General features: G+C 41.7%; 1 protein-coding gene across 5 annotated transcripts in view; it reads left to right on the top strand.

The window, feature by feature from the left end:
* Window positions 1-17104, top strand: part of CACNA2D3 (calcium voltage-gated channel auxiliary subunit alpha2delta 3) — a 959332-nt gene that overhangs the window by 634528 nt on the left and 307700 nt on the right. For all 5 annotated transcript variants that reach the window (XR_010122405.1, XR_010122406.1, XM_055273813.2 and 2 more), the window contains exon 13: window positions 5263-5396. Coding sequence is in view for 3 of the 5 variants with exons in the window: in XM_055273813.2 (XP_055129788.1) it covers window positions 5263-5396 (134 nt within the window). In the remaining 2 variants the exon portion in view is untranslated. The remainder of the gene's footprint in view (window positions 1-5262; window positions 5397-17104) is intronic.

Below are 17104 nucleotides of genomic sequence, written 5' to 3'. Positions count from 1 at the left end.
ACCGTTGCTCATAGGGAATGCAAACCAGGGAAGCCACAGCATCACCTTCACTGCCCTCCTAAATCTCATTCTTATCTCGGCACCCTCTGGAGACTGAAATTTTGGTACTGGCTCTCAGGTTGTCCTCCTGCCTTGCTTAAGGTGGGAAGAGTCTTTGGAAAGACTCAGAGACTCAAAGGAAGCTACACCCATCACTCCAAAGATGGAAGGAGGACCTCACTATATGAGGTAGACAGCTAGGATCTGCCCACTGAGGACAGACTCCTGGTACCCTCGGATCTGGTCGTCGCAAAGTGGAGTATTTAATGATTCACCACAGGAGTGTCTCATGCTCAGGCAGCTTTGAGGCAAAAGACTGTAAAAATCCCCAAGTAAGGGTGGTAATATCTCAGAAACACAAAACACTGCGCTGCATATGGTTTATCACATGCAGTATTTGTAACCCAGAGTTCACAGAAGGAGCTCTGCAAGGGAATAAGGTAAATAAATTGATGTTATAGAGACAAATGAGCAGACCATTTGTAATAGGTGGCTAATTTCAGCATTAATTGCTCCTTGGTAATTACCGAATGATTGCTGATTCTGTTTTCTTACATGATATATGAAGTCCAAAAAAGCACATTAAAAAAGAGAATAAACATTCAAGACCTAGAACTTAACAGGAAAAAAACAGAGGGAAAGGGGAGGGAAAGTGGCCACCTGAGAGAATACAGAGGGAAAACAAGGGAAGTGTCTATGGTTACAGCCAGATTCCAGCCCTTAGCGATTTCCTATTATCCATCATTTGTTAACTAAAACTTATACTAAGACATTTAAAAACCAAAAAAAAAAAAAAAAAGACTCAGAAAGATTTTAAATTTTAATGAGTTGGAATCAAATGTGCATAAGCTTTGCAGCATACATTATTATGGTCAATATTATTTTTAAAATGTTATCTTTTCTTACCTTTTTATATATCTGCATCCCTGGTCTACATAGTGAAATATAAGTTGGAAGTATAGACTGGGGTTTGAGTAGAACTTTGTTATTGCTCATTGCTCAGAGGACAGTCATATATTGCCCCATCCCCATCCTCAAAGTTCCCCAGCTACAATAGGCAAATAGCCCATTAGAGTTACCCTCCTGGGGGAGGAGCTCTGAGCTGCTCTCCTGTCCCTTCCCAGCAGCGAAAGAGGCAGTGTCTTCAGTGGTTCAGAGCAAAGGCTTTGGAATCAAATGAACCTGGATTCAAATTCATCCAGGACAAATTACTGACTCTGAGTTTGTGTTTCTTCCCCTACACGGTGAGCACATGCTTTGGGCCATTGTGAGGCCCACAGGCAGAAAGGCAAGGTGGATCTCAGTAAGACCTCAGTGAATGTTCCCGCCTTACTAATGGCTCCTGCATACCTGCCCTCCCTGTTCTGGGAATATTGCTCCCAACAAGGTGGGGATTTTTGAATCATTTCATGGAGCTAATACTCCAGTTAGAACACAATAAGCGAGTGAGAATCCAATGATGGATGAGTCCTCTGAAGGAGCTGATGCAGGGTGAAGGGAGAGGAAGTGACTTCAGACAGGAATGTCAGGGAGGGCCTCTCTGAGCTGAGCCCTGAGTGACAAAAAGGAACCAAACATGGAAAATGGGATAAAGGGTGTCCCAGGCAGAGGACAGCAGGTGCACAGGCCCTGAGGAGGGGAACGCGGTTGGCATGTGAGAGGCGGGGGAAGAAGGCCAGCGAGCCTGAACAGTGAGCAAGAGGGAGATGGCAGGGATGAGGTCACCCAGGTAGGTGGAGCCAATTCAGGGAGGGTCTTGGAGGTCAGGGTAAGACATCTGGATTTTATTTTAGCTCTAAATAGAAGCTATTGTAGGATTTCAACCAGGAAGGTGATGATTTGCTGCGACCTTTTAGGCAATCTCTGATGGCTGTGAGGAGCCTAGACAAGGGGGAGAGGGATTTGTGGGGAGACTCTTGTGGACTCTGGGTGAGAGATGATGGCATCTTGGTGTAGTGAAGCAGTGGAGATTGGGAAGTGAGTTTAGATCTATTTTAGAGATAGGACCAGAAGAACATGCTGGTGCATTACATATGGGGTGGGGTGAGGAAAGGATGGATATGGAGGATAATTATGTTTTGGCCTCTCTGGGCAGTGGTGCCATTTTCTGAGATGGGAATGACCAACTGGGAGAGGAATGGATTTGGGAAGGGAAGTTGGGAGTTGGCTTTGGATGCGTTCAGCCTGAGAATCCTGCTAGTTATCCCTGTGGAGGTGTCAGGTATACAGTTGGCCGTGGGTCTGTCGCTCTGGAGAGAAGTCAGCTGTCTGTAATCTTTCAGAACCTTGGCTGTGATAAGCCAGGCCAAGTGGGGATGATTTCTCAGCTCTGTCCTTTTCCAAATGTATGATTGTTTTCCCCCACCTCCCTCTCTATCCTAATAACCTATCCCTCCCACCCTCCTTCTTAAATTCATCTTTCTTCCCTTGGCACTGTTTTGGAAAATCCGAATCAGAGAGCTTTACTGCTGGCTTTGAGGATTAGATGTGAATACAGGCAACCGAGAACTCCTACAAGATGCTGTCTGGGCCCAGGAGCACAGGCGCCTAAACAGAATTGTTTGACACTGCAAAGCACTCGTCCCTGTATCCTAAAGGTCTGGAGCTATTGAGTTGTGTCTCCCTACTTTAACATGGTAGCACCCCTCTTAGCTTGTCCTCTGTGTCAAGACCCCTTACATAGAGCTCGAGATTTGCCTACTAAAGAAGAGATGAAATATTTTCTTTCTTATCAAGCGCTGATTGCAGCCTCCATGCTTGGAGTGATGATAACTATGGATGTGGCGTGTTCCCTGTCCTCTGGCAATCTTTTTTAAAACCTGTCCTTTCCAACCATGCCTCTAAGAGGAACCACCTAGGAGCATTGCTAGAGCGGCATCCCAAATGGGTCTCCCTCACTATGGTGCCTGATGGCTGAGAGAGGTGAACATAGGCCCTGCTCCCAGGTCTCAAACTAGGACAGAAACTCACAGCCTATTCCTTTGGGGCCCTGTTTCCCCTGGGATGGGAAAGTCTATGGCCCAGGCCAGGAGGGTGGGGCAGGCAGGAGTGACAGTGCATGCTAATTAGCACTATGCAGAGCTGTCATCAGGAACCCAGAAGCCACATGGTCCCAACCTGGTTTGGGTTTGGCACACCAAATTCAAACCAGCTGGCCTTTGTTTAGAAATCCTCTGGGTGGGTCCCGACCCTTTCTGGACAACAGCAGAGCTGGTATTTCCTTACCCTGAGCCCTACGTTAGTCACTAAGAGATTCTATAAACTCTGGAACTAGTGCTGTGATGGAGCTGGCCTCAGAGGCACACATACTCTCTTCAATTTGTTTGGCGAGTAGGAGCTGGTATGAGCCTAGGATCCTTATTTAGAGGCACGAGGAGGAAACAAGAATCTGTGTCCATCCCCTGCTGGAAGTCCTTCCCTGACTACCTGCCTGCAGGATAAAGTCTAAACTGTTTCCCAAGTTCTATGTGACAGTCCTCCTGCCCATTTCTGTCATCTTATGTCATCTTAACTCTACCCTCTCTCTACCAACTCCTTAACTCCAGCCATTCTGAGCTACTTTTAGTTCCTAGAAGGGGCCTGCTTCTCTCTGATCCTGGGCCCTTATTTATATTTCTTGTTTTGATGGACACCATCTTTAATCCCAGTTCCTCTGGCTAACTGGTCCTCATCCTTCAGGTTCCAGCTACACTGACCCTTGCTCAAGGTAACCACATTTGATTGGCTGTGCCTGTTATATGTTTTAGCTTAATGTTGAATGTGCCATTTTGTAATTGTCTGTTTACTCAGAACTGCCAGGCCCCAGGCGGGGGCAGGGGTCTTGCTCACCTTGTTAATCGCAGCTTCTTCAGTGCTAAACACAAAGAAAACCTTCAATAAATGTGTGAATGAAGGGCTCCCTCCAAGGGATCCAGGCCTTCCCTTTTAACATCTCCTAACCTATAGCAAAGCTGATGTGACCCCAAGCTCTTCAGCAGTGCAGGAACATAGCAGCGCCCCAGAACTCAAGATCAAAATGGTGTCCGCAATCACAAGACAACAGCATGTTGAGAATGTTTCTCTTGCTTAGAAATCATGTCTACCTGGCCGGGCGTGGTGGCTCATGCTTGTAATGCCAGCACTTTGGGAGGCCAAGGCAGGCGGATCACGAGGTCAGGAGATCAAGACTGTCCTAGCTAACACGGTGAAACCCTTCTCTACTAAAAATACAAAACAGCCAGGCGTGGTGGCAGGCGCCTATAGTCCCAGCTACTCAGGAGGCTGAGGCAGGAGAATGGCGTGAACCCGGGAGGCGGAGCTTGCAGTGAGCAGAGATTGCGCCATTGCACTCCAGCCTGGGCGACAGAGTAAGACTCCATCTCAAAAAAAAAACAAAGAAAGAAATCATGTCTACCCAACATATTTAAAAGGCAGCGCTGGGGACCATATCATGATATGAGGTGGAATTTTAGCCTCAAACATACAAAGGGCAAAATTCAGTAGAAGTAAAAAGGACAAATTAAGAGACTTACAAACCTGGACTCATCATCCGTATTTGCTGCTCGATGCCTGAGAGAACATAGGCAAAAAACATATCCCCCATCTGCATCAGTCATCTTATCTTTAAAAGGGGCACAGGCATCTGCACTTAAACATGTTGTCACAAAGAAAAGGGACAACGTTAATCAAGTGTTTAGCAAATTCAATGGCACTTAGCACTCAAAAATTAATCGTAACTATTATTGTTATGTTTATAAAAATGAACTAGCCTTTAATTTTTGTGCTTCCTAGTTTTTCCCTTGGAAATAGACTCACAAAAGTGAAAAAATGAGGTTACAAAATATCATGTAGAAAGGACTGTCATTTCTACCAGGGAATAAGCGTGAACACACACACAGTATGTGTGTATAAACATATACTGTGTGTGTGTGTGTGTGTGTATATATATATATATATGGGGGGGGGTGTGCATATAAAGTCTGGGAGGATATTCTCCAAAGAATTAACAGGAACTTCCTCTGGGAGATGAGTTTATGGTTGATTTTAATTTTATTACATTTGCTTGACTGTATTTTCTAACATGAACTTATTACTCATAAAGTGGGTGATGGGGGAGAGGAGCTAACGTTGAAAAGAAAAAAGAAGGAAACTAGCTAGAGGGCAAGAAGGCATGGCATATGCATATTCCCAGTCGCAGGTCTTCCTGTCTGTTACTAAACCTGGCCCTCCCTTGGGTTTTGGCAGGATTTTTTACCCAGATCTCCACCTTGGCTGATGTGCAGGAGAATGTCATGGAATACCTTCACGTGCTCAGCCGGCCCAAAGTCATCGACCAGGAGCATGATGTGGTGTGGACCGAAGCTTACATTGACAGCACTGTGAGTCCACGGGGAAAGAGGCTAAGCTTTACCCCCATCCCCAAATTGTGTTAATTTCAGAAAATAGCAACTGTATCACTCTTATTTTTTGGGTTCAGTGACACTTTTTTTGATTGTATGTATAGTGTTGGTCACCTTGACAAGCAAAGTTGGTGAAAAATCATAATGTACTAGAAAGTATGACACGTACTTCAGAAAGGTATGTGGTCTGCACAAAAGAAATCACGTTTTGCTTGTGTCTTTTCTAGTTAACTTCTATCCCACTTTTTCACATGTGTTCAGATTCTGTCAGTGTAGCAATGATTATAAGCATTCTTAGATTCTGTCCTCACCATATGTGAGCCCCAGTCCTGGCAATGAATCTTTGTGTCTCAATTGGGAATGTAACCAAAGCTCAGCTCTAATAATGAATTGGGGCCACCATGGAGGCTGCAGTTGCATTTTCTTCCCATGCATAAGTGAGAATATGCTTGAATGGTGGTTCAGTAGGCACTGGATTGTTGTTTGAACTCTGACCGTGGGCCCATTCTAAAGTCGAATTCTAAGCGGCAGATTCTGATGCCAAATTAGCTGAAAAGGAGGAGCTTTGCCAATCACCAAGTAATGGCTCAATGGCTGGGTTTCTTATGTAATCTCAGGGTGATTTTTCATAGTGATAATGAGTCTGATGGGAGTGGTGTTTTCATTTATTGATTGTAAATGTTCTCACAGGGCCTCTCTCCAGTCATTTTTGTTGGGATTAACATCACATTAATCACTGTAACCCAGACACAGCTGTCCTCAGGAGTGATCTCGATGGCTGTCATGGGTCAGCTTTTCTCTCCCTGGGCTCTCTCATTCCTGCTGCACTTCTGGCAGCTGCAGGCAAACTCAGGGCAGGAAAAGCATGTGGGAACTCATTTCAGGGGACACCATGACACAGGCCAGGCCACAGCAGCCTGCCCTGTCTCAGCCTTAAAGTATGCATTGCAGCCCTGGAAATATGAATGTATCTCCTTGTCAAAAAGGAAGACTCCTTCCCCAGGAAAAGTCATCTTGAATAAAGATGAATGTTGAGCTGAAAAGGCTTCTCCGATGCTGGGGAGACCATGAGCTTTTATCAGCTTGAGTCTGTCCCCAGTTTGGTTTTAAATCATGGAAACAAAATAAGCTGCCCCATTTATGTTGGCACCGTATTAACAATAGCAGCTATGGTGATAACTTCATCTCTTCTTATATGTTGTTGGGTAAGGCAGGAAAAATAGGAGTGAGGAGGAGGAGGAATGTGGCTAGCTAGTATTAAAGTAACCAAATCACTCAGTGGTTTTGTGTACAAATCCCAAATAGCCAGTTTGTTCAGTGATTTTATTTGTTTCATCAATTTAAAAAAATATAAGACATAGTTTCTACAATTAAAACATTATGGTAGTAGCACTTGGATAGACAGATCAGTAGAGTAGAAGGTCCAAAAAATCAACTACATCTGGGGATTTAGTATATAATAGAGGTGATGTCTCAGATCAGTGGGGCTAAGATGGGCTTTGTAATAGATGCTTTTGGGAAAATCAGATAGCCATTTAGAGAAAAATATAATTAGTTCAGTCTTCACATCATACCCAAGGAAGAAATCCAAGTGGATCAGACGTCTAAATTGTAAAAAATGAAACCATTACAAGCAGTAGAAGAAAACCTGGGTAAATTCCTCTGTGACCCGGACTCTGGGAAGACTTTCTAACAATGACTGCACAATCTACAGGCAATAAACAGAAAGATAAACAAGTTTGACTACTTAAAATAAGAACAACAACAAAAAAAACTTTTGTAAGCCAAAAACACATCATAAGCAAAGCCAAAAGACAAATGATAAAATAGGAGAAAATACTTGTGACACATAGCACACATGAAGAATTAATAATCTCCAATATATAAAGAACTTTTTAAAGTTGGGGAGAAACCACCAAAATTGCTATAGGAACAAAATGAGCAAAAAAATTGACAATTCACAAAAAAAGAATAAAAAATGGCTTTTAAACGTAAGATGTACAACTTCATAATAAGAAAAATGCAAATTAAACTATAATGAGATACCATTTCTCACCCATCAGAGTGGCAAAAACTAAAAGCTTAACCATGCACTCTGTTGGTGAGGCTATGGGAAAAGGGACACTCTTATTCACTGATTGTGGGAATGCAAAATGGGGCAATCTGTATGGAAGTTAATTTGCATTTACCCTTTGACCCAGCAATCTTACTTCTAAGAATTCAACCCTGAAGATGAACCTCTAACAGCACAAAAATATATATGTACAAGTTTGTTCGTTGCAGAACAGCATGTAATTTCAAAATATTGGAAGTTACCTAAATGTCCAAACATAAGAGATTGAATAGACTATGGTACCTACACCTAATGGAGTCAATATTAAAAACAAGAATGAGAATGACCTGCGTTAGTTGATAGAGAGTGATTTACAGAATATACTTCTAAGTAAAATGAGCAAAATCACATATAGCATACTACTTTTTGCAAGAATTATGTATAGCATACTACCTTTTATATAGGAAATGAGGAAAAAAGAAGATAAGATATGTAATTACTTATTTTACAAAAAAAAAAAAAAAAAGCAAAAACAAGAAACAGAATAAACCAGAAACCAACAGAACCGGTTACCAACAGAACTATCATTCCCTCCCCAAGCCATCTTCTCTGCACCACCTCCCACATCTTGTCAGGATATGGGAGGTGGTGCAGGGCTTGAGGAGAAAATGACACAACTCTGAGTATACCTTTTTGCACAGTTTTGACTTTTGAAAGCATATTAATGTTCTGTGTATTCAAAAATTAAACAAGATTGGGGAAAAATTAAAAGTGAATGCAAACAGAATAAAATGAATCCAATAATATTTCAAGTGAATAACAATTTCTCAGAAAGGGAGGAAAAAACTTTAGAATATAGTAGTACACACAATATTAAATTTTGAACACAATACTTTCACTCTCTACCCCTCAAGCTAGGGAGGAAAAGAGAACTGCAAATAAATTCTAAACTCCATTTGGTGTCATTTGTGGTAATATGGTTACAGCAATTCTGAATCCATTTTGTGAGTATGGTGGTATTGGGCAAACGTGTAAATGCTGAAGACAGGGGATCTGCCTATGGGATTAGACTTGATTGAAAAATCCCAACTCTGTCTTTCGAAAGGACCTACAAGCAGTGGCACCCAAGTAGCAGTGAGCCCATCCGGTACCCAGATTCTGGCTTCTAAAAATCACTCCCCACTAAGAGGAGCCAGGGACCCTTAGAGTAATTGCTTATTCCAGGGCTGCAGCAGAGAAGGTACCAAATAATAATAATGATGATGACAATAATAATAATAAGCTTGGAATGTTTTGTTCCAGGAACTAAGGAAGTGCTCAAAACAATAATGTGATCATGTCAAAAGGACACAGAATCAGCATGAAGAGGCTCTCATTGGTCAAATCTGGGACAATTTGAGCCTCAAAATAAGGAATGACAATAATGGCTTGTAACTTGTTGAATAAAACAGAAATCCACGTGTCCTTACTGATAATAAATAACTAAGCAAATCCCAAACATATGAACCAGATAGGTAAGTCAGTGGGTGAGAAGAGTGCAGTGTATAATGGAGTGCTGACTGGTAAATGAGGAGGGAGTGATGGAGTTGGAAAATCACTATTTTACAACCATTTTGGTAAAGACCAGTTAGGGCAAAGGTCTGTCAATGGATGCTAAGTCTAGGGGGAAAGTTCAGTGATGAGCAGGGTATTTTTATGATCTCAAAATGCTTCCCTAGATTTTTCATTAGTCACGAGGGGAGAAAAGTAGCACCTGAACAGTGGGATACTATGTACACTGTCTTAGTGTACTGTACATTGGATGAATCTCAGCAACATCTTGAGCGGGTCCTCAAAATTAGCACCACCAATGAGAAGCAGATGGACATTGTGTGCCTGCAGAGAAAGACACATCACACTTATGTATTGTTTTGACCAGGGACGCATAACCTGATGCTCACGGCAGATATAAGTTCATGAAGCAGATACAGCTTTGCATTAATACAATGCCTTGGTTTAGGTAATGTTCATCACTTAAATCGGTGGTTGTATTAGATTTGCTAATTACATACAGATATAGGAAGTTAGAGGGAGAACCCATTGTTACTCAAACTTCTGCGCTAAAGAACTTTTGTGACCACAGAGCCAAAATAGATGGTCTGGGGCAGACCTGGGCATGCAGTTACAGAGGAAAGTCTCTGAAGTCTTTTGCTTTATCTTAAACATTTGCATAAAATTTACATTCTGTGCCATAATTATTCTTATTTACTTTAAAATAAAATAACATTTCAAGTGGCCCATTACTAAGTAAACTTGGTATGCCAAGATGACAGACCTCATTTATTCCACTTCTTAAAGAACTCTTTGAGGTTCATAAAACTAAACCCACAGAATCAGGTTATCCCTAAAATGATAGCCCAACATTGTTGCTATGCTTCCCAAAGTTCTGTTGCTGTATCTTCGCAAATTGCCCTGATAAATAGTTCTCCCAGTAGAATGTTCTGAGGGTTCCTTCTCCTCTTCGTGGTGTTGAGCAACCTGTCAGGCCAGGAAGGACACTGGGGAGTCTGTCTTCCTCTTTGTTAGGTCTGCTGGGTGAAGAGAAGGCAGCTGCTGCTTCAACAGGTACCTCTGACCAGGAAGCAGCAGTTTCTTCCAACTCCTTATCTGGACCTGGATTCTGCCAGGACACGAACAAACAAACAACAACAAAACCCCATCATTTATATGGAGTCAAAATAGGATTCACATGGTGAACTCATCTGCAGAGTCTAAATTCTGAGATGCTCACCAACTTTGGAACCACCCAGAAGATCAAGGGAGAGATGAGCAATTTCGAATTCATGACTGTCCTGACACATCCAGGATGGTTTCAAGCCAGCATTACCCTAAGGTGATCCAGCTTGCAGCAATGAAAGAGACTAGACTCCAGGAGCACTTGGCATTAGGGCTGGTGATTGACTCCATTTTAGTAACCCGATGTTTTGTTGGTATTGATAGCTCTGGATTTTTTTTTAAGCATATTTATCATCTACCTTAGTTTATTCACTAAGGGCACTGAATTTAGATTAGAACAGCATCCCACGTTTGAATCGCATGCCTACTCCATATTTGCTTTATGACTTTAAGCCAGTTACTTAGCCTCTTTAAGTATAGTTTTCCTCATTTCTAGCATGAGAATACGACCTGCCTTCCAGGGTTCACTCTAAGGATTAAATGTCTATGCATAGTATGAATGCAATAAATACTATTTATTGTCATTTCCCAATTTTAGAAAACCTAGTGTGAGTTTATTTCCTGGGCTGAAGGAAGTTTTTAAAAATACTGGATTCTCCTTTCTTTGAGCTGGGTCTCACAAAGTAACTACATGATTGTTACCATATTCATGATAGAACTTGGTAGTTAAGTATGATGAGTTTCTTGGAAAACATTGTTTGTTTAAAGATACTGTTTAATTCTTTGGAATTCATTTGGCTGTAATTATGTGCTGTGAGCCAGGCACTAATGTCTGGGGGTAAGTGCCTGGGTCAGTGTCCCCAGAAAACACTGGGATTGTGCTGCACTAGCCAGGCAGAACCTTTCACCCCTAACACTCTTACTGAGGAGAGCCCTTGCTGAATTACACAAGGAAAGGGAAATACGGTAGCAGCCCCCTTCACCCTTTGCCCATTTGCCCTGAAAATGCTGCCGACACTTGGGGCTGCAGCTGTTAACCCGAGATAACTTTGCCACGAAATATCCCACTTTTATTATTATTTTTCTATAAATATTCTATAAGGAGAATGATGTCATCTGTTTCCCAAAACATTCTGTTTTTAGTAGTGGTATTTACATTAGAAAATATAGTAATTCTCAACCGCTAAAAATGTCAAATCCTAGAGAATGTTGCATTCCTACACATGATGTTAACATCATTCTCAAACAGTTGTTGGCCGAAGATTCGTTTGATGAATCCGATTTTTCCAAAATAAGCGATTCTGACGATTCAAACAATTTTGATTTAGTTCTGTTTTAGAAATAACTCCAAGAACAGTTTTTATATTTTATTTTCACATTGAAAATCAGTCAGATTTGCTACAACCTCAAAAACAGTGTTTATGCAAAATTAAATGAGTGCTGGCAGCAAGCTGCACTTTTTCTTTGTTTTTCTAAACGGGAAAAGGGTTAATTGGCCACAGCTTAACTGACTCAGTGTCAGTTAAGCACCCTTGGCAATGCAACCATTTGTGCCTGTCACCCACAGCACCCTGGACACGTGATCTGGAAGGCCATTCTGGTGCATGAAGCCTATGTCTGTTCCCCATGCTTGAGTTGCACGCTTACTTGAAGTCAGTTGTGTTCATTCCCAAACCTATTGATGCCAGTGGTAATTTTATCATAATTGTATAAATGAATTAAATATTATTTAAACCAACAAATTGTAAGTATGAAAAGAAAGTCATTGTTTCTGTGAATCTGTAAATGAATGCTTTGGAAAGACTCTAAACAAAGTTGCTAAAAAATTACCACTGTGCTGAATATGGGCAAAGCAACCATAAAAAACTAGGGAGAAAAAAAACATCTTCCTTGCATTCAGAGAAAATTGATACTTAATTTTTCTTTCTTTCTTTCTATAGGGTAATTTTTCTTGATTTGTTTGTGTCATCCTTGGTTGATGTGGTGGATCTGGGGGCTGGGTTAGTGTCTGCTTTTTGTCTTATTGTCTCTTAGTGGCCTCGGGCAGCTGTTCACTCCAAGAAGGAGAACAGATCTTTCCAGACACAGAGAGAGGGGCCACTAATTGGTGTGTGAGCGGCTGTGATTTCCATCTAGAAACAACCAATACACTCCCGTTATGTGGGTCAGCATCACTTGTATGGCTCTGCTAGTTCTCTACTGCCCTTTAACAAATCAGCACAGACTTAGTGGCTTTAAACAACACAAGTGTATCATCTCCAGGTTGCCATGGATCAAAAGTCTCAGCACAAGTTAGGTGGATCCTCAGCTCAGGCACTCACAAGGCTGCAAGGAAGTGTTGGCTGCACCGCAGGTCTCATCTGCAACTCAGGGGCCTCTTCTAAGCTCATTGAGCTTGTTGGCAGAATTCAGTTCTTTGCCCGTATAGGACTGAGTTCCCATTTTCTTGCTTGCTGTCAGCTGGGGACCACTCCCAGCTCCCAGAGGCCACCCAAAGTTCCTTGCCATGTGGCCCCTGTAGGCTGTCACACAGTGCTGTTTGTTTTCCTCTAGCCCAGCAAAAGTACATCTCTCCGATGCTTCACCTTCCCTTAAAAGCTTCTTCCATTAAATCAGGCTGACTCAGGATCATTTCTCTTTTAATTAACTCCAAGGCAATTGATTAGTAATCTAATTATACCAGGGATATCCCATCAGCCCACACTCAAGGAGAGGGAATTTGATGGGGTGTGTACTTGGGTCAGAAATCTTGGGGGCCATTTTTGAATCTTGCCTACCCCAGTGGTCTCTGTCCATGTGCTCTGGTCTGAGAGGGAAAGATAATGCCAGAAGGAAATGCAACCATATCTCCTGCAAACTGTCAAGAGAAGGTTTTAGGGTAGCTATGTCCATTCTTCATCATAACATTTCTACTTAGCACTGATGTTTCCCAGAGGAGCCTGGTTGTCTTTGTTATATTGCAGTCTGAAAGGAGCTATGATTCCTTTAGGAATCAGAAGATCTGTGACCCTGCTGATGTGTATTATTTCTACTAAATACTAAGGGAGTAGGTAAGTATTTGTTGATTATCTAGTACGTTTGGACACTTGTACCCAAAAGATGGCTTAATATGGTCTGACTCTTCTTTCTCTGTAATTATCTGGGTAGTTAAGGAAAAGGAATTCCTCTTTGCTTGACTCATCAGTTTTTGTGGCTGAAAACCCAGCAGCAATAAATATAATTATATAACTGATTTAATGCTTAAATAAATAGCTTAAAAATGACCTGTGAGTATGGTGCTTTCGCTATTAAATTATACATTGATTCATAGTTTTGGTTCTGGACAAGTTCAAGATAAAAGTTTAGCTGTGAACAGAAGCTGAGTTTGGGTTCTTGCACATGAGAGCCAACAATTGCATTTAACCAATTCTAGAATCAGAAACTGACACAACTTCCTTTCAGGGCCCATTCTCCCTGCTTGTTGCTACCAGTCTGATTAAATATTCTGTTTCCTGCTTGGCTGTTCTGTTCAATTTGTTTTCCTGGTGAAACCCAAATAAATGACTTAATGTTAACAACATTAATTATGTTGAATCTAATAAGATCTCATGTATTAATTGACAAAACAGCAAACACCAGAATTCTGAAATTCGTAGGCCTCTCATATGAATACAAGTCATGCATAGTCATTATCTCTTAGGTGCAGAGCAAAAAATCATTAACAATGGAATTTGTTCCATTTTAAAAGCAAATGACTTGTGCTTTGGAGTTGGGTCTTAATCAGCTTGGGAATGCTATTCAACTTGCTGTGCAGAGTAGAACCAATATCAAACCAAGGAAGCATCAGCATTCCTGATCAGCCCCTCCAGGGGAGTTTACACACACCGCAGTGACACGCAGAAGGGAAGCAAAGAAATGTTTTAGAAACAGTAGGAATGTGACCATTTAAAATAATGAGAATTCATTATCAAGCCCTCTTGCCCCTCCCGTTTGCTGGTAATGCAATTCAGTAGGCAATTTGTAGGAACTTTTCAAACCAATTTAGTTACATTTGCAAATTGGAACTGTATCCCTCCTCCTCACCCCCCACTAAGTCCAACTTGGAGAAAACACTTTGCATTTGATAAATTGCACATTTGTTTCAGTTTCCCATCTAGGAATGGCACCTAGGCCATTTAGGAGTCATTTGGGTGATTAAGCTATAACCTCTTACTGCCTAGAAGCAATTAAATGGGGTCAAAGCCATCCTAAGGATGTTCTTGGGCTTGGAAATGGAATTTACAGTATTTTTCCAAGACACTGCTGCATATCAAAGAAGTTCAAATCGTCAAAACAAAGAGACACATGTAAAGAGAAACATAAACCATCCTGCTGCGTTGTGGAACAGAGAATGCCATCTGCATTACATGGCAAGGAGGAAACTGATTATGTTGGGACCTCTATTTCATAGCAGATGGGTTCATTAAATTTAATAGCCTCCAGAGCCTTTAGAAACTGTGTTAAAAACATGTGGAGCATGCTGTGACACTTCACTTCTGGCCCCGCAGTCATTATAACTCTGGCACAGACTATAAATATTACAGTACTTTATTTCCATTGAAACATTACTGTTATGATTATTTTTTTCCTGGAGATGTTAAAAATATGAGTGTATTCCTGATTTTTGGTACCACTTATATCCATCCAAATATTTTCCTCTTCCATTGATTCTAGAGTTTTCTGTTAAACAGAGTTGGTATTATAAAACTATGAATTAATGATATAAAATTATTATCTTCAGAAAAGATGTCCTAACACTCTATATGGATGACTGTCAACTAGTAGAAAAGCTTAGGGCTAAAAATGAAAATGATTTCTAGATTTCAGGTGTTTATTGTTGTTTCTGCTTTTATGGATTAATGATTTGCAACTGTCTGTAATGAAAGAACAGCCTCTATCCTCTGCCATACACAAATGGATAAGAGCATCTAGCCTGAATAATCATACAACATGATGGATTATTCAGCACTCTTTGTTTACAAGTCACAGCTTCCAGTGCAAAGTGGCAGTGGTCAAAAAGGCAATTTGATGACTCTTGGAACCAGGATGTCTGTGCAGTTCTGTCTTGAGGCGTGACTAGATTCAGGGGTTGTATTAGTTTCTTCTTGCATTGCTATTAATATAAAGAACTACCCGAGACTGAGACTGGGTAATTTATAAAGAAAAGAGGTTTAATTGGCTCAGGGTTCCGCAGGCTGTGTAGGAAGCATGGCTGAGGAGGCCTCAGGAAACTTACAATCATCACGGAAGGCAAAGGGGAAGCAGGCATGTCCTACATGACTGGAGCAGGAGGAAGAGAGAGAGTGGGAAGGTGCTACACACTTTTAAACAACCAGCTCTTGTGAGCACTCACTCACTCGCAGGAGAACAGCAAGGGCGACGTCTGCACCCATGATCCAGTCAACTCCCCAGCAGGCCCCTTCTCCAACACCAGGGGTTACAATTTGACACAAGATTTGGGCGGGGACATAGACCCAAACCATATCAGGGGTTAATCCCAATATTATTTTGACTTGCTCTTTGACTCTTTTTTTTTTTTTTTTTTTTTTTTTTGAGATGGAGTCTCACTCTATCGCCCAGGCTGGAGTGCAGTGGTACGATCTTGGCTCACTGCAACTTCTGCCTCCTGAGTTCAAGTGATTCTCCTGCCTCAGCCTGCTGAGTAGCTGGGATTACAGGCGCCCGCCACCACACCTGGCTAACTTTTTGTATTTTTAGTAGAGACAGGGTTTCACCATACTGACCAGGCTGGTCTCAAACTCCTGACCTTGTGATCTGCCTACCTCAGCCTCCCAAAGTGCTGGGATTACAGATGTGAGCCACCGTGCCCGGCCACTGTTCCTTGACTCTTATTGGCTGAATTCCCAGATAGGATCTCTCTACATGGTGCCAAAAATGGCTCTACTGTTTTTGGTATCTAACATAATGTTGTTAACTTTCATTACGTTTATAACCCTTAATTTATTTGCCTTTCAGCATTTATATTAAGCCTATGATAGATAGGCCTGTTTGAGTCACAGCCAAACATTGAGAGATGAGACAGACCTATGACTTAATGGCCTCAATCTCACAGAGTGAGGAGTAATCAATCCAAAAGGAAATTGATCCTGGGAAGACTGAGAAGTACCAGAGTCCTGCACAAAACTTGTTGGTAGAATCCGAAACCAATCCACGCCTAAGATCATGTACCACATCAGCAGGGTATTAATTATAATACTATATTGTTAAGCTATGGAGCCCTTTAGTTAAATGTCTTTGTGGACCCTTTCCTATAAAGCACATAGAAGCCGATGTCCCCTGTTAGGTATTGGGAAATGGAGACATGAAGCCCAGTTGCTTGGCCACATCCCAGGGAGGCTCTGAAGCATTGTTTTCATCTTTCCTGGCACTGCAGAGCCTAGGTAGTATTCTAAGTAATCAGGTGTCAACCTCTGAGAATAGTCGTATAGGATTCTCTGCTGTGGATTCTCTGTTGTACCCTTAAGTTTACAACAGAGTGCTGGGTTGAGTCCAGTTAGGAAAGATGGCTATGGGGATTGGCAGGTTGTGTCCGTATTCAAAAATCAGATTGAGGAAGTTAGTATAGTAATATGACTATTTTATCATATTTCAGCCTTAGTTTTCTTCATCACTTCTGATGATCAAACACTGGCTCATTGTACTTCTGCCACCTCTTAGAAAGCATTGGCTCTAGGCAAGAGAACCCACTCAAGCTGTGAGAAATTTACTGGATGGCTCGGGCAGCCCCAGGAGGGTCAAGGACCATCAAGGAGCAAGAAGCCACCAAGAGCAAATGACCACTCTTTTTGTTCTTTTTGTTCTTTCTTCCTTCTTTGTTCTTTTTTCATGTCCCTCCTACTTGCCACCCCCAATCATCGGTGAAACACGGTCTCCTGGTCTCCTCCCAGTCCTGGCTTTACATAATGCCCCAGTTCAGATCCAATAAGGATGAAATCTGTGT

This window comes from Symphalangus syndactylus, chromosome 1 (assembly GCF_028878055.3).
Source record: "Symphalangus syndactylus isolate Jambi chromosome 1, NHGRI_mSymSyn1-v2.1_pri, whole genome shotgun sequence".
Lineage (NCBI taxonomy): Eukaryota > Metazoa > Chordata > Mammalia > Primates > Hylobatidae > Symphalangus > Symphalangus syndactylus.
Note: the sequence above shows the minus strand (reverse complement) of the source record. Positions and strands in the feature narration are given on the sequence as shown.